Source organism: Falco peregrinus, chromosome Z, assembly GCF_023634155.1.
Source record: "Falco peregrinus isolate bFalPer1 chromosome Z, bFalPer1.pri, whole genome shotgun sequence".
Taxonomy (NCBI): Eukaryota; Metazoa; Chordata; class Aves; order Falconiformes; family Falconidae; genus Falco; species Falco peregrinus.
Window position 1 is genome coordinate 17,743,355 of NC_073739.1, and position 22,906 is coordinate 17,766,260.

The following is a 22,906-nucleotide window of genomic DNA, read 5'->3' on the forward strand; positions in this document are numbered from 1 at the left end:
AGGCTCTGTGTGGAAGCCAAATCACCCAGGCTAAGGGCAAAAATAAAAATAGACTTACTAGCAAGCTGATCAGCACTTGAAGTGCAGGCTCACACTGAAATATTTTTAAAAAAATTTCCAGCTTCATAAAATCATAGAATCATTAGAATATCCTGAGTTGGAAGGGATCCATGAAGATCATCAAGTCTAACTCCTGACTCAGTGTGGGACAACCTAAAAGTTAAGCCATATATCTAAGAGTGTTGTCCAAACACTTCCTGAACAGAGTTTGGTATACTGTATTTATTACCTTTCACTGGCATCTGTATAAAATCTTTTCACTTCATCAGGAAAATTATGTTGCTCGTTGATTTCTCTAATCTGTCATGCCCACATTACTTAAAGGATTTATCAAGGGACAGAAATTTGTCAGTGATGGCCTAAAGAATGATCTTCCAAGATTTGGCATAAACTCTGAATTTGGTCTAAAGTTCTGAAAGTAGCAGAGAGTTTTCTCCTGCCAGCCACCTGCTCATGTGATGGCAGTCATTTGAGAAGACAGAACAGATATGCCTGAGAAGGCAAGATGGGTTGTGAAGGGGTGTCCAATCAGCTATGCTGATTTTCCACTTAACTTATGGTTCTTTACTGACTTTGTCATCAGCACAGGGTAGCACTGGTCCCTGACAAGCCTTAGTAGTTAGTTGATGAGCCAATCTATTTTTCTAAATGCCACCCTGAAAGTCCTTTGGGGTAAGGACCGTTGAGCTGGGCTTTTCCTGGCCCTGAGTATATTTGATCATTCTGTTAAGCATGGCTTGCAAATGGGAGAAACCAAACTCATCTACTCTACCCATAAACCAGCTTCCTGCAACACCCTATAAGAAGGTAACTCTTCAACAGTGCTCCTTGGAAGTAGGAGCATGCGAGGTGATACATTGAGGCAACAAAGAGAATAGTTACTTTTTCAAGACATTCAGACACTCACTGCAGCTGACATCATTGGCTGGTAGTTCCTAACATACTTCTGAAATCCTGCCTTAGCCCTCATGAAAGCATCCAAGGCCCCTTGTTATTGGGTCTTGCTATAGGGGACCCTATAAACAGGTCCACTTTGCGTAACAGAGTATCTTACTGCTGGCTTGCTCTCTAGGCTCCATTTGTGTCACAACAAAGTGAGTCTCCAGAAACTGAGGAGCAGTTTTCCATTCCACTGCATTGTCTGGTAGGAGTGGTTGTCTTTCTGTAACACAGATAAGAAAAGCACATATAGCCACCTGGTGTGCTACACCCTCGTTTTACTGAGAAGTGGAGAGTTAGTGTGCAAGAACAGGGGATTTCACCAATGTAAGGACAAAACCCGAGCTTAATACACAGCACAGAGTGACACCAACTTTGGTATAACGTTCCACGTTCTGGTATTTGTTGAAACAGGAATTTTCCCGAACTGCGTGATATTTCCAGATCATCACTGAAACAGCAAGTGATAGGTTCAATTATTACCTTCTTTTCTCACAGATACTTGCAGTATGGACTCAGTGGTACATTATTTTCTTCCAATTGTACTTCAATTGTCATCTTATATGTGGTGACTAAGGATATTGGGTACCATATAGCCTGGGAATTTGTTACGGAAAATTGGCCACTTTTAAGTGAAAGGTATGGTAAGCAACCAGCTTTGGCTTCCCTTTATTTCTGTGGCTCTTTGGCTTCTTCATGTTTGAGCTGTAAAGTGCAGGTGCAGGTTTTCCTTCCAGAGATGGCTTTTTTGTAATGATTGATGCAGTTCCTTAAGTATGCAGAGCAGAGTTTTCAGAGGATTCAACTATGATCAGGGCTTAATGTCAAAGAAAAGCTCATGTCAGACACACAATGCTTTAAAAATTAGTCTGTTCATGACTGTTTAATTGCTTTTAAGTGTTAAATTTCCTGGAAAATATGACTCTAGAAATGGGCTTATCCACTAGCATTTCACAAGCATGGCTGTAAAATGCCAGAGTAAGTTTGTAACTTCTTTTCCAAGGGGAGTATGGAAAGGTGGGGGATTGGAACAAACAGGTTTACAGATGCTGTAATACCACCACAGTATTATTTCCTGACTTAAGTCCTAAACCTCTCCTGCACTGATGCAGGTAAACTGCAGATGAGCTTGGGTTACCTGTCTCAAGCAAAGAAAGAATGTTGATGCCTGTTCAGAGACTCCGTCTCTTCTTGGCAATGGTGAAAAGCAGCAGGGCTGTGACAGTACACTCCTGCTGTGTGGCAGGTGGCAAAGGAGTCCATTGGGAGCCATTAGTGGCAGCACACCCAAGACCAGCCATCTGGGAGCATTCAAATGTGTATCTTGATTCTAACACTAGAAAAGGCAAGTTGTAGCAGATTCGTGTCAAACCACCTTGTTCCCTTACAGAGCTTTTCTGTGTTCCATACTGGTGAGAAGCTTGCTGGGAAAGTGATTATTTTCAAACTAAAAGAATAGTGTGGACATTAACTTATACGCCACCCTCAAGATATCAACAGAAACCACCAGTTGTTAGAATTGTTATTAGTTAGCCTTTCTAGCCCAGTTTGGTATGGGATCACAGAGATTATCCATTTTAAGCAAAGAATTCATGTTGCCAAAGTAGAAATGCCAGTTCTTACTGGGAAGTGAAAATAAAGGGTAATGAGTGTGCTTCGTCTTGCTCAAATGCCTAAATTGAATGTTAATAACATTTCATTAAAAGGGGAAAAAGATTGCACAATTGCAAACTTCAGTTTAGTTGGTATTTTCAGCATGGTAAACAACTAAACAGTGGGAGTATTTTCAAATGTGATGAAATCTAGTATATTTGCTAACATGCTGTTTGAAGGACCTTTATCTCAATTTTACAGGTACGGGAAGGAATTATTACATGATGTATTAAAAGTCATGGGCAGATTTGTCAATACAGATGTACAGATCCAAGAGGTAAATCAGAGAGGCAGTTAGTTTTAACTTTATTGCCTGTTTGTAAATACTGTTTTTTAAAGAAACCATAGAATGTATTGTATAATGTTGCTATGTTGAGACATTCAGAAAAATGAGACTTCCTCATATGACCATTCACCCACAGCCCTGCAGTCTGTGTGTGCAGTTGGTTGTTAAGCATGGCATTAAAGTGTGCTTTTGTGCAGGTACGGACGTCATTCTGCTCTGTGTGGTTGCAGTGTAAGAGGTTGCCTGCACGTGTGACACAATTCTTTCCTTTTGACTGCAGGGCAGCCCAGATGAGCCCATGAACAATACTTTCTAATTGGGCTGCTGTACATCTGGAAAAAAGGGATGGATTTTGGGAAACCTGCTGAAAGGTGGAAAACTGTGGGAGGTGGCTGTAGGCTGTCTTATTTTATTCCCCACATTAATCCACATTAGTGCCTGTGACAAATCATTAACTATCACTTTTCATTTCATACTCTTTTCTTGGTCTTTTGCTCCTAGTCCAAGGCTTCCCAGATTCTTTCCCAAAATATTATTTTCCTTTCTCAACAGCTCAGCTTTTGCGCTGTCTGCATGTGATCCACATTTCTATGCCAGCCCCAAAACTGCTGGTATCTGTTATTACAAGAAAAATTTTGCTTCTTCTTTTTGCTGTTGGTTGATGCATGCACACAGCAAGTAACTGAGTAGGGATGCTTAATGAGGAGAGCAATTCAGAGAGTTATCTCCTAAAATCAAAAAAATCTCTTTTCAACATTCATGAAAACCTTCATTCATGGAAGGTTTTTCAACTTTTGTTCTTTAGGAACAAGTTAACTCCCTGGGATGGCAAAAGCAGTAGTGCAGTGCCGGCCTTTAAACTAACCTTCAGGTTTGGAACTCAGTCCCAATAAATATTGTCAAAGTTGTCTCATTTTCCTCCTTAAAATCTGTAGAGATCCCCTGTGATGTCTACAGAATACGCATCAAAAGTTGGGCTGCTGGCATGTTACATTGCTGGTTGTCATGCTGACATCTGTCTCATTTCTTTTATTGTTAGTTTTCTACTCCCCCCTTATATTTCTTTGCTATTCCTCAGTCCTCTCTTCTCTTCTGCTCATTAGACTGATAGGAAAAATTTCTTTTTCTGTGATTGTAGAAAAGGCAGCACAAGAGGAGGACTCTGCTACCCAGTTAGTCCTAGACACTGTGTGGTACCACCCGTACTAGTGAAGTTGGCTGCATTTGAAAGGATTTTTAGAGGGATGGCAAAAGGGCGCATTCCTGATGTGCAAGGAGCTTTCCCACCTTAGTGTAAATCAGTAAGCTTTCCCCATTCCCTCTTTAGTCTCTGCTGTCTCCCCCTTCTCATGTGCACTTCTGTCTGAAGCACGTGTCAGGCACACAGTTGCTTGCTGCAAGCGAAATTATGTGAACTAGGCTCATGTGTTTATTTCTTCAGTTGCAGGTTTTTTATAATGCTACACTGGAAGAGGATGAGAGAGTGGCTACTACTCTACTACTGGAGTTTACAAAATCTGAAAATTTGGAAAGGAGAGAACTGCTAATCAAAGTTGCCAGCTGGTTACAGAAAAATGTAGATGATTGACTTGGAAAACTATTTCCAGTGTATTTCAGAGTATGTTTATTAGCATTTTGGTATTCATTTTAAGGTGTAATTAAAGGTAAAGCACATTTTTATGAGTCCTGTGGTTGTCTTCCCGACAGGAAAGTTTGACTAAAATAATTCACAAAGAAAAGATTCAGCAAAGGAAATGAGAGATATATTTTCATATTGTATCTAAATTAATTTCCTACTGAATGAGTTGTTAGCAGGGATCGATGCATTGCTAATAATAATCTAACATATAGATACAGTCCTAAATCCTTTGGGGTTTTTTGAATATCTGAATGAAAGGTATGGTACAAGTTTGCAGCAAAAACACATCAGAAAGCTGGAAATGTTTTATATTCTGTTTTGCTTATGATTTGTACTGTGATCTTGGGCAAGCCATTTAATCTGTCTCTCTCCACTTCTATGCTTGTAAATCGCAAAGAGGACAATATTTTAGAACAGCGGCATGAAACATAAACTTGAGAATGGCTTCAGAGCTGTAGGGAGGAAAGGACCAAAGAAACCTTAGATTTTAATTGCAATAAATCAATGTCTTGTCATTCAAATTTTATTTTTCTTTAGCAGATCTGTACTTAGTATGCCTACATTCACATTTGTGTTTGATTAGGAATGTGCTTTTGAAGATACCATCCCAGTTGTCTCTGTTTAGCATGTTTCAGCCCCCAAGGACGGTCTTGGAGTGTGTGAACTGGATTCTTTTTGGATGAAATTTATCTGAGATGATGAGCTCGTGGTGTGCAGCTGATAGACACTGCCACCTGACAGTCATTTTGCCGTAGCCCTAGAATACAACTAAACTAACCCCTCTGGAATATCACCAAGCGCTTCCATTCTTACTGCACTGAGCTGCTTGCTAATGTAGACCTAGGGTTAATCATGCTTATGCAGCATTTTGGTGTTGACAGACAGACAGAACTCAGTCCATTAGTATTAGCAAACTGTACTGTCTTGTGGTTGAAAATGTATGGGATCCTCAGTCCATGCAATTTACTTATTTGTGGGTTAACAGTATTATGGCAAAATTACTGTACTGGTGCTCAGATTAACATAGAAAACAACGTTATGTGGGAATGCAGGAAACCCAAGAAGTTAAAGTACTGAACTATGAAAAGACAAGGAATAAACCCCAGACTTCTTAATACAAATAATTTTTCACTGGCACGCTCTAAACAAAATTGTTGTGTTGGCGGCAATGAATCTTCTCTGCTCCCCGCAGCTACAAAGAAAAATTGTAACTATTTTGAGACTACCTAAGGATGCCTTCATTGTATGGGAATTACCAACTGGTGCAGTAGGTTTGTGCTGGAATCATTTGACCTCTTCAGCATTTGATTAATTTAAAGGTAGTGCCAAAGAAAATTGTGGGCAGTCTTCATCAAGTTGATTCAGAAAGCAGAGGAGGTCATCAAGGCTGTGATGAGTTAAGAGAGGTTTTGCTTCAGCATTTTCTGTGAGTCCCACTAGTTAGTCACTGGCTCTGTGTGACTCACCAGATGGGCTAAGCAAAGCTCAAGAAAGTAATGTTTGCAGGGTTTATGGACTAAACTTCCCACAACAGCATTTTACCCCAAAGTCCAGTATGTCCAAACCATTTCCTTCCAACCATGAGTAACCACTCTTCCTTTCTAACCCCTCTTCCTTATTATTCTTTTGTTGTCTTTTTCTACTTTCTACTGAACAACACAGTTTGAAATGCCAATATGTAAACAATTAATAAAACAATTTTAAAGAAGAAGTTAGTTTCAAATAACGGCTCCTGACTAATGTGTGCCTTTTGGCTGACGTTCTGTATTGCAGAATAGCAGCACAGTTTTCATGGCAGAGGCACATGGTGAAGGGGATTGCTAAGCAAGCTGACTGAGCAGGAGCAGATCTGAGCTGCTGTTGCTTACAGAGTCCACACATTTGCACCTGGTGGCACCTAACATGTGACAGCTGTACAATGGCAGTTCTTGCTGCTGTTGACCACAGATATTTGAAGAGTGGCAACTGGGAGATGCAGCAAGGGAAGAAGAGGTGCACAGGAGGAATTCAGGGCGAGCTAGGAAAGCTGCTGTATTGCAAAGGGAGTTGGGGTATGTCCTGGTTTCAGCTGGGATGGAGTTAATTATCTTTTTAGCAGCTAACGTGGTGCTGTGTTTCGGCTTTGATCTGAGACTTTTCAGTTCCTCAGGCTTTGTTAGTGAAAAGGCTGGAGGGGCACAAGGAACTGGGAGAGGACACTACCAGGTCAGCCAACCCGAACTAGCCAAAGCACTATTCCATACCATGGGACGGCATGCCTGGTATATATACCTGGGGGGTTGGCCAGGGTGGGCGGATCATTGCTCAGGGACTGGCTGGGCATCGGTTGGCAGCTGGTGAGCAGTTGCATTGTGCACCACATGTGTCTTTCTTCCTTTCCCTCTGGATTTTATTCTTTCCCTCTCCCTTTTCATTATAACTGTTATTGTCATCATTGCTACTATTCTTTCATTTTTATTCTATTTCAATTATTAAATTGTTCTTATCTCAACCCTCGAGTTTTACATTCCTTTCCAACTCTCCTCGCCATCCCTCAGGGTGAGGGGGGAGTGAACAAGCGGCTGCCTGGTACTTAATTACCAGCCAGGGTTAAACCACAACAGGGTGAAAGGAAGTTCATTGAAAATGAGTATGAGGACCTCAGGAAATGAGCTTTGACAGTACTTACACAGACTGTGTAGGTGTTACGGGACGTGTCGTTGTGAAGATGTGTGTGTATGGGGCAATTTCCAGCGAGACGAGATGTGTCATTGATAGACAGGATGCATTTAGTAGGCCCTAAAGGGAGAAAAGGGAGGTATCATGGGAAAAGACCAATTTTTTTGCCTCAAGTCCAGCTCTCTGCCTTGAGAGTGAGGAAGTCAAAAAGTCACACTTGTTCTGCCTTTACAGCATGCATGTGTGACAGGCCAGGAGACTCAGGGAGCTGGCAAGGATGGGGAAGAGATTGGGCAGTGGAAGGAGTGAGGGAGAATTAGGACCTCAGGAAGAGGTGGAGGGCTTACCCAAGGTTGGAAGGGGTAAAATGTTACAGGAAGTTTAGTCCAGTATAGTTATTAAAGGATGATGAAAAGCCATGAGAGGGCCAGGGGTCCAAAGAGGAACATTTCCTCAGAGAAACTCAACCTGAGGTATTTTGAAGGATTATATTGTATTCTTTTGGATCCCCTGTTGTTCATCTAGAACAGGGCCAGTAGCCTCTCAGGTGTGTCCCTGTCCTCGTGCTGGTCACCCGCAGCTCCTCATCAGTGCCCCTGCCCTGGCATGAGTTGCCCACAGGCCACAGTCACCTTGGAGGCATCCTTCCTCTGTCATCAAGCACCTTCTCCCAAGTATGTATCTCCAGCTGTCCCTTCTTCCACGTGTCTCCTGCAGTTTGTTTCCCTTACTTTTTTCCTGCCCACCTACTGCTCTTTCTTAAATACGTCTGAGCAGCAGTGCCATGTGTTACCTTGACTTGCTGCAATTTTGGTGTGTGATGGGCTGGTTTTGTCCCTTTCTGAGCTGGCTGGACATCGCTGTTAGTGCATGGAGCAGCTCCTGGCCCACCAGCAGCCCCTGCTGCCTAAGCCCAGTGCTGATCAATACAGTCCCACTTCTACAGCCACCATCACCAGCTGCCCCACAGCACACAGCTTCCAGCTTTACTCCAAATGTCAGGGCTGGACCAAGAAATCCTGTGTCACTGCTTGTCCCCCCACTGCCATGCACTCTCCCTGCAGTTTCTCCATCACTGTGAGCCATGTTGTTCTCATGAGAAAGAGAGAATTCAGAGCTGTTCAAGGCAAGGTCCCAGAGCACTAGCCAGCTGCTCCTCTGCACCTCCTGGCACAGCTGCCCCACCCCACCCATGCCCCCTTTTCCTCCCTGGCACCCCAAGGAGCCTTCCAGGCAGGTGAGGAGAAAGCAGCTGGCTATGAGGCCTGGGTGGTCAAGGTGTGAGTGCCATGCCACCTCAATGCACTGATGGCACACACAGATGAAGCGGATGGAGCAGCCTGCTTCTTTCAGCATTGTTTTAAGTCCCAGAAGGGTGAGCATGTGGTAGGGGAAAAGGCACTGGGGCTAAAGTACCTTAAATGAACAGACATGTGGCCTTGCTACATTCCTGTTGTGCAATGACTCACAGAGGAAAAAAGAGCTGTCATCTCTGCATCCCCTGGCCCAGAGGTGCAGGGGCTCCACTGGAGCCAGGTGTGATGGATGGACCCGACTCCTTGACCTTTGGTTCAGACTCCAAAGGCAATAAAGGCCTAGGCTGTAACTGGGCCAAGAACTTCTCTAGTTCCAGTCTGTTCTCTGAAAGCCCATGCAAGGATGGGGTGACATGGTGAGCACTGATGCATATGAACTTGGAAACTGGAACACTGACCATGTGATTAACACAAGAATAGCAGGTGGTTCTTCCAAGACTCATTTGTCAAGGAACAAAGGAAGTTGTGAGTACAAAGGAGTCTTATGCCCTTTTCTGTAACATGGAATTTGACTCTGAGCCAACTACTTTGTACCATAAACATGACAGCCTAAGTGAGCCACCTGCTAAGCAGTTGGCTGCATGGTGGTGATCTCCCCTTGAGATGGGACACTTCTCAGGGTTACTCCTTGAGGCTGAGAGACCCCTTAAAAACTGCAGACCAACGTTACACATAACCTTGTGTTACAGTGCAGTAAGATTTTGTATGGGTAATTTTGAATCATTACTGTATCCTCTGTGTGTGTACTCACTCACTCACTATCTGTTAAGTTTCACTTTTACAGTATTTTACTTCAATAAAACCACTGTTGCTGCTACCTTTGTTGGTGGTTCTTTCAGTGGTCAAAATCTTCCCCGTGGCAAGGGGACAATGGGCTTTGGTCTTTTGGGGGCAGTTGTCTGTCATCCTCTGTGATGGGATGCTCTCTGAGGCAAGCAGGGATGGTGGGCTGACTTTGGCTGGCTGCGGGACACCCATCCTGATGCTTTGCCATTCCTCAACAGGACGTGGTGGGAAAATGAGGTGAAAAAGCTGGTGTGTTGAGATGAAGACAGTGAGATTGCTTACCAGTTACCATCATGGGCAAAATGGACTTGGCTTGGGGACATTAATTTGATTTATTGCCAATTAAAGTAGTTGGATAGCGAGAAACAAACCCAACCATTAAACCACCACCTACCTACCTCTCCCCACCCCTCCTCCCAGCTCTTTCCCAGGCTTGTCCTCACTCCCAACTCTTCCACCTCCTTCCCTTGAGCAGCCCAGCAGAAGGAGGGATGGCGGCTGAGGTCAGTCCCTAACCGCTCCTCTCTGCCGCTCCTCTCTCCTCACGCTGTTTCCCTGCCCAGCGCGGGCCCCCTCCCACAGGCCACAGCTCCTTCGGGGACATCCACCTGCTGCACCGCGTTCCCCTCCAGAAGCTGCAGAGGAATCTCTGCTCTGGCTCCCCCGTCCCGCGTCCCGCACCGCCTCGCTGGCCCTGCCGCTCGCACTGCCGTTCCACTCGGTGCTTCCCCCCCTCCTCTCCCCGCGCTGCTCGCCTGGCATGTCTGCCCTTCCCGAAGCGGCTCTCCCGGAGGCGCCGCCAGCTCGGCCGACGGGCGGGGGCACGACGCCGCAGCCGGCGGAGGCCGCTGGCCCGCACAGGGCTGCCGCCGGGCCCCGCGCCGCCCGCCGGGCCCCGCTCTGCCCGCCGCGCCCCGCGCCCGGCCGGCACGGGGCGGGAGGCCGCGCTGGCGGGGGGCACGGTCCTGCCGCGAGGGGGAGGTGGGCTCAGGGAACCGGTAACGGCACGTCTGCGGCCTCGGGCTCAGGTAACGAAGCGCTGGGCTGGAGGACGCGGCGGCTGCCGCCTCTGCCCTGCCTGTGTGCGGGGCGCGGCGATCGGCACCGGCGGGGGTGCTCCGGGGCAGCGCGGCGGGGCGGCTGTGCGGCCTCACACGCGCCTGTCACAGCCCCTGCCTGGCGTCTCGGCCACCGAAACGGGTTCCCTGCCCTTCATGTGCTTTCTCCCTGTCATTCCCACCCCCCACACCCCCCAACTGCTGCCGACTGAACATCCAGAAAGGAGAAAACAAGAGGCAGAAACACCTGGTAAACCCGGCAGTTTAGAAATAAATGGGGGTGGGGGTGGGGGTAGGGGTGGGGGACGTTAATGATAAAATGAGAGGAACACCAGCAAGACCTCCCTCTCAACGTTTGAACAGTGGAATCATAGAGCCGCAAGAAACTGTTTCCTAATAGGATAAGAACATTACAGGTTAATGTTTAACACAGAAAAAGTGCATTTTTTTCCTCTCGAGCTGCCCCGTTTGTGCTGGCTGCGGGATGCTGCTTGAGCACACTGAGGGTGCACAAGGAACAATCTGCTTGGCGTTGGATAAGGGCCAGGAAGCTTAAAAGACGTTCAATGGATCTGTTCTCTGCTTTTCTCCCCACCCCCACCCCCCAGCCCCGGTAGGGGCATTAGTTCCATAGTATTGTATCTCCCGAGGTGTATTTGCAGTCACTGGCTCATGGTGGGGAAACTTGTCCCTGTAGAGACCATTAGGAGTTTCACCACCAGCATCAATCTCTCTAAATGCCACCTAAGATTTTAATCTACATGTACATCCTCACCTACTCATAGCCTAACACTCACTCAGTAAAAACAATTCTGAGTAGATTGCAGGCTGTACATCATCATGTATGCTATGATAAACAAATATCACAACTCATGCACAAACAATTTAGAAGTACAGATACACATGTATAAGTATTAGCAAAAATGGAACAGAAGGAGATACCAAGTATAAGGTGTATTTATAGAGTTAATAATTCTTGGTTTCTCCATTATGTAAAATATGGAGAAATGAGAAGAACACTGGGAAAAATATAGGAGAATAAAACCAGTTGTAGGTTTTTGTTTGTGGCTTGCTGTTGTATGAGTACCTTGGAGACTGTGATTAATATTCTTCCCCTCGAGGGATTTCTGTTTTATTTTTCATGACAGGAAAAACAGTCTTTGAAAAAATGAAGGAATGTGTAGCAGCATCTAAATCACCTAGCTAAGCTCCGTTGCTAGAATGCTACATCAGTTTTTGATTTTAAAATTGTTTGGAGGGGAAGAAAATAGTATGGTAAACACTAAATTTACTTGCCCTCAGTGTTGTGAAATACCTCAGAGAATGGGTGGATACAGCTGGTGAAGATAAGACACATTGGACTGTTAGTCTAAGCATGACAGGAGAATTTGTAAGACTTGACAGTTCTGGATGTTTATTAGGATTTAGCTGTGTTTTAGGGAACAGTAATAAGAGCCTTAAGTGATTGCAGCGTGCTGGAAACTGGCATCTGGAGGTATCGGGAGGAGTCTGAGTTGTCTCCAGTAGTGCAACAAACAATCTTGAAAGGAAGCAAGCTGAACCATGAGGTTGCATTGCCACTTTAGCTGTTGGGGATTACTTAGCTATTTATTGGATTACTTTTGACTGTTGGAGATGGTGAACAGAATCCAGAATGTTCTGTCTAAAGCAGTAAAATATTCCTTTACTACATCCATACCCTAAAATAATAACATCCGTTCTTGTAAAATGCAGTAGTTATTACACTTTTTTGTTTACTTACCTTTTAAGAAAAAAAGCTCTAAGAAATACATTTGCTCTGTGAACATACCACAGATGCAAGTAATAAATGAGGACTTTGATCCCAGTTTATATAATTTCTCTATTTCTACTCATTGTACTAAGTACTATTTAAAAAGCCATAATTAATGAGGCAGAAAGTGTGAGGTCCTTTAAGACAGTTACCTGGCACTGTCTTCAGCCTGCTTCTCTGGGGAGTGCTATTTTGGTTATTTGTCTTCTGTTTCAGTCACACTGAGGCTGACGTCATACTTCCACTATCAGAGGAATTGTGCAGCAGTAAACCTATGCTGTGCCAGCCCCTTCCTGGGGTAAGAACAATTTAAAATTCTGGAGAACCTGCTTTTTCTCCTGCTGCCTGCCCTGAACTGAACATACGCGCTTCAGAGCTCCAGGTTTTCAAAAGGTAAGTCTGTCAGATCTCTTCCGCCAATTGCATAGCAACCAGAAGATGCTCATGGTTTTATAATTATATCTTCGATTTCAGCTAAAGGATCACTCGCTTCCAGATATGGCAGAAAGGCTCTGGGTTTGGGAGGGAAAACTCATGAGGGTTTGTTTTACTGCGAGAGGGCAAGATTTACTGCTCCAGACTCCCGTCACAGAATGGGCCATTGCTCTGTCATCATGTTTATCAGTTTTCTGGGAAACCAGCTGAGTTACAAGATACAAGACCTGCTTCTTTGTCTGGTCTGTGTTTCCTGGCTGGCTTCAAGGCCATCTTCTGAATGCATATGCACATTTGGGGCTATGAGAGAAAGCATGGACCAGTTGGTAAGTGGCCTTTCCACATTTTTACAGCTCAGTCCGTAGCTGATCCTGGGGAAGATTAATTTTTCATTCTCAGTTTGGCTGGCAACCTGATGTCCTACAGAGATTTCAAGATGCATACCTGAATGTGCCACAAACCTGACTGCTGGTTTCTGAGCTCACAGACATCTCTGCCAAACTAGGCTGAGGAAGATGGTACTATTGCAATGGAATAGCCTAATCCATGTGGACATTGGGGGATTAAAGCCATAGGGACAGCATCTTGTCTTGCCCTAGTGGAGGTGATGCACATGCTTACTGGTCTCTGCCAGAAAGTGTCCAATGGTATGAACAAATACAACTTGAAAACAACATGGATTCACTCTGGCAAGCCCTGCAGAGATGCTGGCTTTAGGCTGCTGAGATCAAGCAGCCTGAAGTATCTGGAATGCCAGTCACCACATTTCACACCAGCTACAGCCACAGTGGGATGTTGAGATGTGGATGATCTCCTTCAGGAAGTACTTAATGTATTCAAAAGGTGTGGGAGAATACAAGTTTTGGTGGAGGAAGAGTGCAATTGATGGTTGCTTGCAGAGTTGAAATTTTTATGGAAGAGACTAGTGTTCAATATATTGCCCCTGGATTATAACTACAGACCAAAAACAGTAGATGAAAAAAACTCTGCTTCAGGATCAAGAATGCTTTCCTCTGGATAATTAGGTTCTGCAGACCTGCAGTAGATGTCTGAGTCTCACACTCTCCCTCATTCTCCTATCCTCCTTCAGAACATGCTATGGAGGATAATCAGTCCTGTGAGTCTCACCGATGTCCGAATCTTGCAGTTTCCTTGTCACATTCTGCCTCATTTTTGAGCATCTTTCTTGGAGATTAAAATTTAACACTTTATCTTTACAATATATATTGAGACAGAAATGTGCTACATTTTCTACACAGGATATTTTTCACTGAGGTGGAAGGGCATTTGAAACACATGTTTGGAACAAGATGCTTGGTCCTTTTCTGCCCGTATTTAAAAAGTGGCTTCTGATTTTGGGTATTTGGCTCCAGATAACTGCTAGGACCTAGTTTCCAAAGGAATCAAGTATTTACATGACCAGAGCACATGCAGGAATTCTGCATGCTTACAGCAGTAGCTGCTGATAGCTGTTCTGCTTCTGAACCCTGCACACTGTAATAAAACACACACGGATGATGGTCATGCATACTCTTAAAGTGCTTTAACAATGCTGGACGCATGATTGGGCAGGAGAGAAGGTGTATTAAGCAAATCCTCATCAGGACTCCAACCTGAGTGCAAATGAAGAGCAATACTCACTTTCTTTGGAGCAGTGGCCTTCATTCTTATTTTATTTGTAGGCACCTAGCAGGATCCCCCATACAGCAAATATTAATTGCCTGGTAATAGCTTTCCTTTTCTAACCCTAAAAAGATGCTCAAGACCCAGGACTAAAACTGTGTCCTCATTTCTGCTGGAATAGAGGGTTTTTTTCTTCTTTAGTAGCTGGTGCACTGCTGTGTATTTGGTGTGAGAATAATGTTGATACACACTGGTGGTTTTAGCTGTTGTTAGGTAATATTTATACTAAATCAAGGACTTTTCAGTTTTGCAGGCCCTGCCAGTGAGAGGGCTAGAGGGGCACAAAAAACTGGGAGGAGACACAGCCAGGACAGCTGACCCAAACTAGTCAAAGGGATATTCCATACTGTAGGACATCGTGCTTGGTATATAAACTGGAGGGGTGGGAGTGGCCAGGCTCTGTTGATCGCTGCTTGGGGTCTGGCTGGGCATTGGTCAGCAGGTGGTGAGCAGTTGGCTTGTGCATCACTTGTTTTTTCCTCCTTTTCCTTTTGGATTTTATTCCTCTCCTCCCTCCTTTGCATTATAATTATTGTTGTTGTTATTATTATTGTTGTTGTTGCTGGGTTTGTTTTGTTTTTTTCCTCCAATTTTATTTTAATTACTAAATTGTAATTATCTCAACCGTTGTGTTTTACATTCCGATGTGTGTGTGTGACCAAGTGGGCTGTGTGGTACTTGGTTTCTGGCTGGGGTTAAACCATGACAAACTGTTGTTGTAAGGCATCCCATTGTGAACAGTGTCACAATCTCAGTCATTCTTCAGGTGACTGAAGAGGGGAAAGGGAAACCCTCTCCAAAACTGGCTGAAAGCTGTTCTTTTCACCTCTCAAAAAAAGTGTCCTCTCCTGTTACTTACTACAAGGTCTCCTCCTTCTCATTGCTGTTCCCACTGACTGTTGCTCTGCAGGGAAGAGCTGCAACAGAGGAGGCTGAAGGCCTGGACTGCTTTTCTGCTTCTCTCAGGGAGGTGCTGGCCCTTTGGCGGTGGTGAAATGAACATCCTCTCTAGGACAGGGTGTGGGCAACAGCCCTAAAGTACAGGGCAACCTGGCAGAGACCACTACACTACCTTTCAGAGGCAATGAGAGAGACTGGGCAGCACCTGGGGAAGGGCTGGAGAAACTCTGGAAAATCTTAAATATTTCCGGTGGTGTTTGGGGTTAAGGCCTGAGGTAGTGGGTTTGTATGGGAAGATTTTTTTTTTTTTTTGGGGGTGCAGGGGGGCAGGGGGTCTATAGGGGTGGCTTCTGTGAGAAGATGCCAGAAGCTTCCCCCATGTCCAATGGAGCCAATGCCAGCTGGCTCCAAGACAGACCCACTGCTGGCCAAGGCTGAGTCCATCAGTGACGGTGGTGGTGCCTCTGGGGTAACATATTAAGACGCGGGAAAAAAGTGAAACTGCACCAGCGGAAGAGAGGAGAGAGACTGTGTAAGAGCAATGGCTCTGCAGACACCAAGGTTGGTGAGGAAGGAGGATCTCCCTGTCCTCATCTCAACCCATGAGCCTTTCATTACATTATATTTTCTCTCTCTTGTCTGGTTGAGGAGTGGAGCGATAGAGCGGCTTTTGTGGGCACCTGGGATTGAGCCAGGGTAAAACCACCACACTGAGGCACTGGAACTGCATATATTGCATAAAAATTTTTAATTAAATAGCTTCACAAGGTGGGTGAGAAGAGGTAGCTAATATCTATCCTGAACAGTTGCCACCACCATTTCTGTGTGATGGGGCAGAGGTGATGGGTGGGATTTGTGGGACAGACTCACAGATCCCACAGTCCTCGGTGGGTGCATTGTTAGCAGAGACAGAAATGCACTTTTTAGCTGTTAAATCTAAAAGTTAAACATTCTATTTATACACAAAACCTCTTGCAAAGCTAAGGACTGAGATTTAAATGCTAAGCAGTTTACTTTTAGTCCATTGGTTGAAGTTTTCGGGAAGAAAACTGTGAATCCGCAGGGAACGGGCTAGTTACCGTGGCCACAGCTCTGACACACGCTTGGAGGGTCTGTGAATACAGGCACGGAACACGCCGAGACCCCTCCTGCTCCACGCCCACCCCACCCCGGCTGCTCTTTTTTGGAGCCTCGCGAAAAGAACAGCAGCTGGGACAACAGTGCCCCCCGCTGGTAAGCGGAATGACTGCTCCTGCGTGCTGCTCCCTTCATTCCCGTGCGCATCGCCGGCTGCTGCTGCGTGTTCCGTGAGAGCACCGCTTCTCACCTTTGCCTCAAAGGTGGCATTGCCGTGGTGTCAGGAACGGGTTCAGAGTTCACAGCATTTCTTTCCATTTCTGTGATATTTAAACGCTAGAGGTTTTCCGAAGTTTGCCTAACGAATTGTAGAATGGCTTTGATGGTACAGCCTTTGGTTGATGTTATATTACTTTAATACAGTTTTAAAATCGAGGCTGATACTGAGCCACATTTTGTTCTGCATTTGCTGTTGGTTAAGAATATATAAAAGCCTAGTATGGATATCACCTGCTGACCTTAAAACCTTCACTTAGAAGTCTGTGGATGTCACACTTCTGCACGTGTCTAACACACATGTATGTATGTATGTATTTCAGAAGGGTGGTCAAATGAATGACATCATGGAAGAAAACTGCAAGAAAGGCAATTCTGCCCAGGAAAAATCTGCAGAAGAAAATGTCTCTCTTGATAAGGAGAGTTTGATAACACAGAGACAACTGGTATGACTACTCTGGTACTATGTTATTATCAAGATATTTACTATTGCCTTCGATTTCTTCCATAGTTACAAAGTAAAAAGCTGGAGTCAATAGGGTAATATCAGTAATAACAACAGTGAAATGAGTCCAGTTTGCAGTGCAGTCATTTAAGGGGCTAAGAGTAGTTCTGAGCTCAAATGAAATAGTAAGTAGGGAAATAGGGCAGTACTCTTACAGGGAGGACTATTTTCATAATTATTATTTGTTTCCAACTTGAAATTGTGTAATTTATGATAATGAACAATGATGATGCTGAAGCATATTTTCTGCACTGAAAACCTAGCCCAGACTCAAAAGCAGAAATACCTGAATATGCTCCTCATGTAGGTGCATGAGATTGCCCTGGAAGTTTTCAGGAGGATGCAATTGAAGATGCATAGCATCAACCACCTTGTAAACAAGTGCACTCAGGTGCACAGGTATTTCTAAATCACTGTATCAGCAGGTTGGGCTGAACTGCCACTGCTTGCCCTATGAGAAGCAAAGAAAGCACTCACTTGTTTGTGAAAAATTACTGTGGACTCTGAAAGGAATGACACCCTCCGGGGAAGCTGAGGGGTGGCAAGTCACCTCCATTTATCTAAGAGGAGAAAAGATAAATCTGTATGTATGTTTTTGCCTTTGCATAATGCGTGACAAATGTACGTTCCATGTCCATAGTGATCGTCCAAAGAGAAATTGTTTGACACAACACCCATGTTTGTTTGCGTTGACTTTAGACATGACTGCTGACATGCACAGGCTATGTGGAATGGCAAATCACAAGAGCTGATGTTTTAACCTCCAAAACATTCAGCAGTTCTAGTTAATTGCAAACATGAATCCCATAAAATAGGCAAGAAAAGGCTTCCTCCTATTTCTCAAAAACTGTGCTCAGTTTAACTTCTTTAATTTCGTCTGCACTTTTTTCATACTCCTCACTTGTGCAAATGCTTTCTTCTCATACTACCAGACGTTTCTCTTGCCCCCAGATTGTTTAGACAAAGATGGTTTCTAGGCATCTGAGGGAGCAGTGAAGGTAAGGGTGAATCCAGTTGAGATGCTTATAATCATAGCACTTATTTTTACCTTATGGATAAAATTGAAGACAAAAACATACATGAACCTGCCTTCCAGCAGACAACTTTCAAACTCCATGCCACTGTACCAGGGTAACATATTTAGAGTGATGGTTATTCCCTCTCCTGTCAGGATGCACAGTCAGTCAAAGAAATACTGAATTAACAGTTAGACAGGAAAACATTTTAAACAATGTAATCTTAATTTAGGTCGAGTTTTGCTTCATTTTCCCGACTGTGTTGTTTTAAGTTTTAAAGAATATTAATTTGAATGCAATTTGACAGCCAGTGAGGACATTTGGCAGTTAATAAATATTTGTTCCAATTGTACTAATTATAAACTTTCTGTTGTTTATTTATAGCAACAAGTTGAGAAACAATTAAAATCCTTAGCCTTTCAGAATCCAGGACCTCAGGTAGCTGACTTCAATCCTGAAACTAGAGAGCAGAAAAAGAAAGCGTGCTTGTCACAGATGAAACAAGGTTTTTTAAATAAGCCCAAGTAAGATGTGCTAATTTATTATGTGTTTTACTTTAAAACTGGCTGGTATGCTGTTTACTGAATATAAGTGAAATGAATAAAAGCATCAATATTTTGCAGAGAGATTTCTTATTACATATGAAAGCTGTGCTGGGGAAACGGTCTTTTTCTGTGTGACTTACGTGAATTATGATTTACTTCTTTGGTACACTTTCACTTTTAATAACAGTGGTTGTTACAATTAGGATAATGCTGGTATTTCGTCATGCTGTGAAGTTGTTAAAGAGGAAGTATTTGTTCCTGGACAGATGTTTGCCACATTTTTTTGGTTGAGTCTTTGAACGTGTTGAAGCATTCACTGAGAATAATTTTTTCTTCTTTTCTGCAGAGTTACAAAGAAGTATGACAAACGTGGCAGGCTGCTTTGTAATAACATGGATTTGTGTGATTGCCTGGAAAAGAACTGCCTGGGTTGCTTCTATCCTTGCCCCAAATGTAATTCAAACAAATGTGGGCCAGAATGTCGCTGCAATAGGAAATGGGTTTATGATACAATTGAGAATGAAGTGGGGAATGTTATCAGTGTGTTGCCATTTTCTGTCCCTGACTGATTTTTGTTCTGGTAGTTTTTGTGCCTGAGGAAAGTTCTTCCTTCTCCAGATTTTATTAAAATAAATCTTGGCTTTATGAATTGTCTCTAGTGAAGTGCCTGGCGGTGGTGCTTGTGCTTCTTTATTGCTGCCTACCTAGTACACTTGAACCTTCCCCATTTAGGTAAGAGTATGTATTTCATTCTTCCTCATCCTTGAGAGCTTTACAGAGGCATCTAGTCAGTCCTCTTTAAATCTTGACTTTCTAAAACTGAAGGTGTCTGAACTACTGTGGAAGATAATTTTCCTACCCTGTAAAGCTGAACCACATTGCTTGTAATGAGTTTTTCTCTTGCCCATTTCTCTGCTTGTTCACTTACTGGAGAGGAGAGAGGAAATGACCCTGCAATTCTTTGTTGCTGCCCAGGCTACAAGACTGAAACCAACATGTTTGGTCAGCAGATTTTATATTTGTTTTAACAACATAGGGTGCATTCAGCCTTGATCTGTTATTAATTATATAGCTAGAGGTAAATGGTTTGGATATTTTTGGCTCTGGACAGAAAAATCTCTTCAGTTCTAGGAGTTTCTTCTTCATGTGAGACATGACAGATTTCAAACACCGTAACTTACAGCCAGTCTCCTTATGAGGTGGGTGTTCTCACTCGTGATGGGCACTCACACCCTTTTTGAGAAGTGAGGGTCACCCTGGCTCTTGAAGGGGAGGAGGCTGCAGACTGCAGCAGGCAAGCTCTGGGAGCATGCTGCTAGTGGGGGAATCACTCCCCGGGCCCTGTGCCTGTTGTTTTTGAGGACACTCTCCCAACTTTGAATGTGGCAACACTTTTCTCCCCTACAAGAGGCCATCCTTTGTGGACAAAGGCCTCCTGCTCCAAGACAGAGATAACTCCTAGCAGAAGAAACATCCTGGAAGATCTCAAAAATGCCGTAACACCACAAGCTCCTTCTGACTTTGTACCTCAGAAAGATTTGTTTCTCCTTTCAACTAATGACACCTCTGTATGTAAGCTTGTAGCATAAAAACACCCAGTATCAAAAATCTTCCTAGGAATATTTGCTGTGGCGGTTAAACCACTCTCTGTTTGGCAGTTAGATCTGGTGCTGTTCTCTCATATACCTCACTGGTCCCAAAGTGTCCTTTGACTTGTACTGGGAGTCCCAGTAGCCCATATCATCTCTGAGCTATATTTCTTAATGTAGGTAGAAATCCCACCAATGGCGTCAGGGCTTGGTTTCTTGTTCCAGGTGTGCCACATACTCATTCTAGACTTGACTGAATAAACAACTGTTCAAGGAGATAAAGTTGATTAACATGGACAGGAAGATGGTGGCCTTCCTTTGAAATAACCTCAAGATCTGAAATGGACAGGTTTGAATTAGCTTAACTTACTTTCCACTTAAAGGCAAAAACCCAAATAGTTTCTCAAGTGGATGCCTGTGGCAAGGCTACATGCTAGATTTTTTGAGTAATGTGATTAAACCCATACTGGTGTAAATCTTTAGAATCCCATTATTGAATTCATTGATGTTACTTGTGGTTTTTGACATGGACTCTGTCACAATCATAGCTAAATGCAAAGTGTAAGAGAACTCCCATCACAAACACACTTAGCACAACCTTGAAAATACAGCACAAAACCTGAAACAACAGAAGTGAAAGCCAAGAGAAGGATAATGAAGTAAGAGGATGTTGTAGAGGCTGTTCTGCTGTGGTTTGAGAATGACTTTAGCATTGCAATGGTCCTGATAACTCTACCCCCAGTTCCAAATAAGCAGCTGACAGTGCACAAGTATAATCCCTATTAGGGCAGTTTTACATGTGGGACAAAAATTTAAAAAAATTAAAAAGACCAGTGTCATACATTGTATTGTACTGATTCTGAAGCCTAGTGGTAAATATAGAGTGCCTATATCTGGTAGTTTTTGTTGGGCAATTACACAATGCCACACTGCTTGACATTGTGGTTTTAAATAAAATCCCTTACCAGAAAAGGCAAAGAACATTTCTTAGTCTCATGAAATTAGCCACTCTACAGATGACACTAGATCATCTTTTTACTTTGTAGGATGTTTGTCAACACACAGAAAGTTTCTCCCTATGGAATAAGTTTGCTTTAGAAAGCTAACGTTTAAAATAGGGAAAAGAGATCAATGAATTGTTCCTTAAGGCCTATCAGTCCTTCTTCTCTCTCTCCCCTCTCTGCATCCCTGCCCAGGATTATGCACGTTAAAACAGTATGTGACACTATGAATTTACTTTGCCTGTCTTTCCCTTTGTCATGTGGCTTCTTTGCTTATGGCTACCAGTGATCCCACTGTGGCTTAAGGAAGGATGAAAGTACAGGTACATGCTACCTTAGCTGAGGTACCATCTGTCAGTCTCTTGCCTAAAATTGATTCATTTAAAAAAAAATGTTAATTCCTTGTGCCTTCCACTGTATTTCCCTTGTTTACAATCCATATTTATCTGGAAGGAGATATGCAACCTCTGCTTTCTTAGATATTGTTCCTACAAAGCAGTCAGTCTCATGGAAATGAATAACGTGCTCCCACATGACTTCTGTGTAGGTAAAGACAGCTCTTTCTCTACTAACCTCCCGTGCTTGGGCATTGTCTTACCGGCATCCCCTCAATTCCAAAGACTCCACTGTGCATCTCCTGCCACTTAGAAACTTGAAAATTCAGAGAACAAAATAAGAGCTACGCACATCATCCTGTTGTTTTCCTTCATTTCCTTCATTCTGCTAGACTTTAAGCTAGAAAGTTATCCACTGAAGACACTGGTTATTTAACAGTTTGTCTGTACTTGTCAGTATCAGAAGTTGTGTCAGCTCTGAGGAAAGAACCACAACAGATGTCCTTGCGTATTGCATTGGATACTTACAGCTGCTCCTGAAATGGACAATTTAAAGGAAGTATTAATAAAATTAATGTCTTGTGGCTGGGAAGAGGCCACAATGAAAGCGAAGGCCATTAAATATGACTTTTAAGATGCAAAGGTGTGCTGAAGACAAAGAACACCCAAAGCTTTATCAGATGAGTTAAGACATGGGAGTTTTGAGTAAGAAAGCAGACCAAAGCTATATTGGGGCATGAGGCTGACTAGCTGCAGGAAGGCACTGCTCCCGTGTCTGCCTCTGTTTCCATGCTAATAAACAGGCACAATGATGCTGACTTTTCTCTTGCTCAGTGTTTGCAAATCCTTCATGCAAAGTTCCACAAGGAAGATGTAGAATTATATAAATCCTTTTATGGAAAGGCTCCATGGTTACTGATCTACAGTTATATATAGAACACAGCATCTCTGAAACACAGGCTAGGAAGACAATGGATTACAGCACTATAAAATAACAGGATGAAAATGGAGATATTTTTTTCCCAAAGCAAGCTCCCAAATTTTGTGTGGAAAGTGTTATGGGACTCCTGTCCACATGAAGATAACATAAGGTAACTGCAGTATACTGCCTAATATACAGTTTACCTACAGTGCTTTAAAAATTATGGACAGTCAGCCTTGGGAGGAGTCAGGTCTGTGGTTCAAGAAAACCTAGATATTTCTGTCACAACTTGAGACCACTAAAGTGTTCCCCCTGGCTTAAAATGAACTTCTGCATGTGGCAAGGTGTCATTCAATCCCACCACATTATTTAGAGAAAAAGAAGTCCATACTGTTACTGAACTTACACTGGTATGTGCTAGAATTTGTTAAGAAC

The 22,906-nt window shown here is 43.5% G+C and overlaps 2 protein-coding genes across 3 annotated transcripts in view; both read left to right on the forward strand.

Annotated features, from left to right (window-relative positions):
* Window positions 1–9,348, forward strand: part of LVRN (laeverin) — a 43,248-nt gene extending 33,900 nt beyond the window's left edge. The window contains exons 18-20 of one of the 2 annotated variants that reach the window (XM_055791629.1): window positions 1,498–1,638; window positions 2,854–2,929; window positions 4,077–4,349. In XM_055791629.1, coding sequence (XP_055647604.1) covers window positions 1,498–1,638; window positions 2,854–2,929; window positions 4,077–4,115 — 256 coding nt within the window. In that variant the 3' untranslated portion in view covers window positions 4,116–4,349. Of the gene's footprint in view, window positions 1–1,497; window positions 1,639–2,853; window positions 2,930–4,076; window positions 4,350–4,379 lie in introns of those variants that run through there. The other variant, XM_055791628.1, reaches the window with a different exon arrangement.
* A 924-nt stretch (window positions 9,349–10,272) lies between these two features.
* ARL14EPL (ADP ribosylation factor like GTPase 14 effector protein like) lies at window positions 10,273–19,220 on the forward strand. The gene is made up of 5 exons (XM_055791596.1): window positions 10,273–10,365; window positions 12,404–12,580; window positions 16,882–17,004; window positions 18,464–18,603; window positions 18,971–19,220. The coding sequence occupies exons 3-5, from the start codon at window positions 16,894–16,896 to the stop codon at window positions 19,191–19,193; spliced, it is 474 nt and encodes a 157-aa protein (XP_055647571.1). The 5' UTR covers window positions 10,273–10,365; window positions 12,404–12,580; window positions 16,882–16,893; the 3' UTR covers window positions 19,194–19,220.
* Window positions 19,221–22,906: the final 3,686 nt, after the last annotated feature.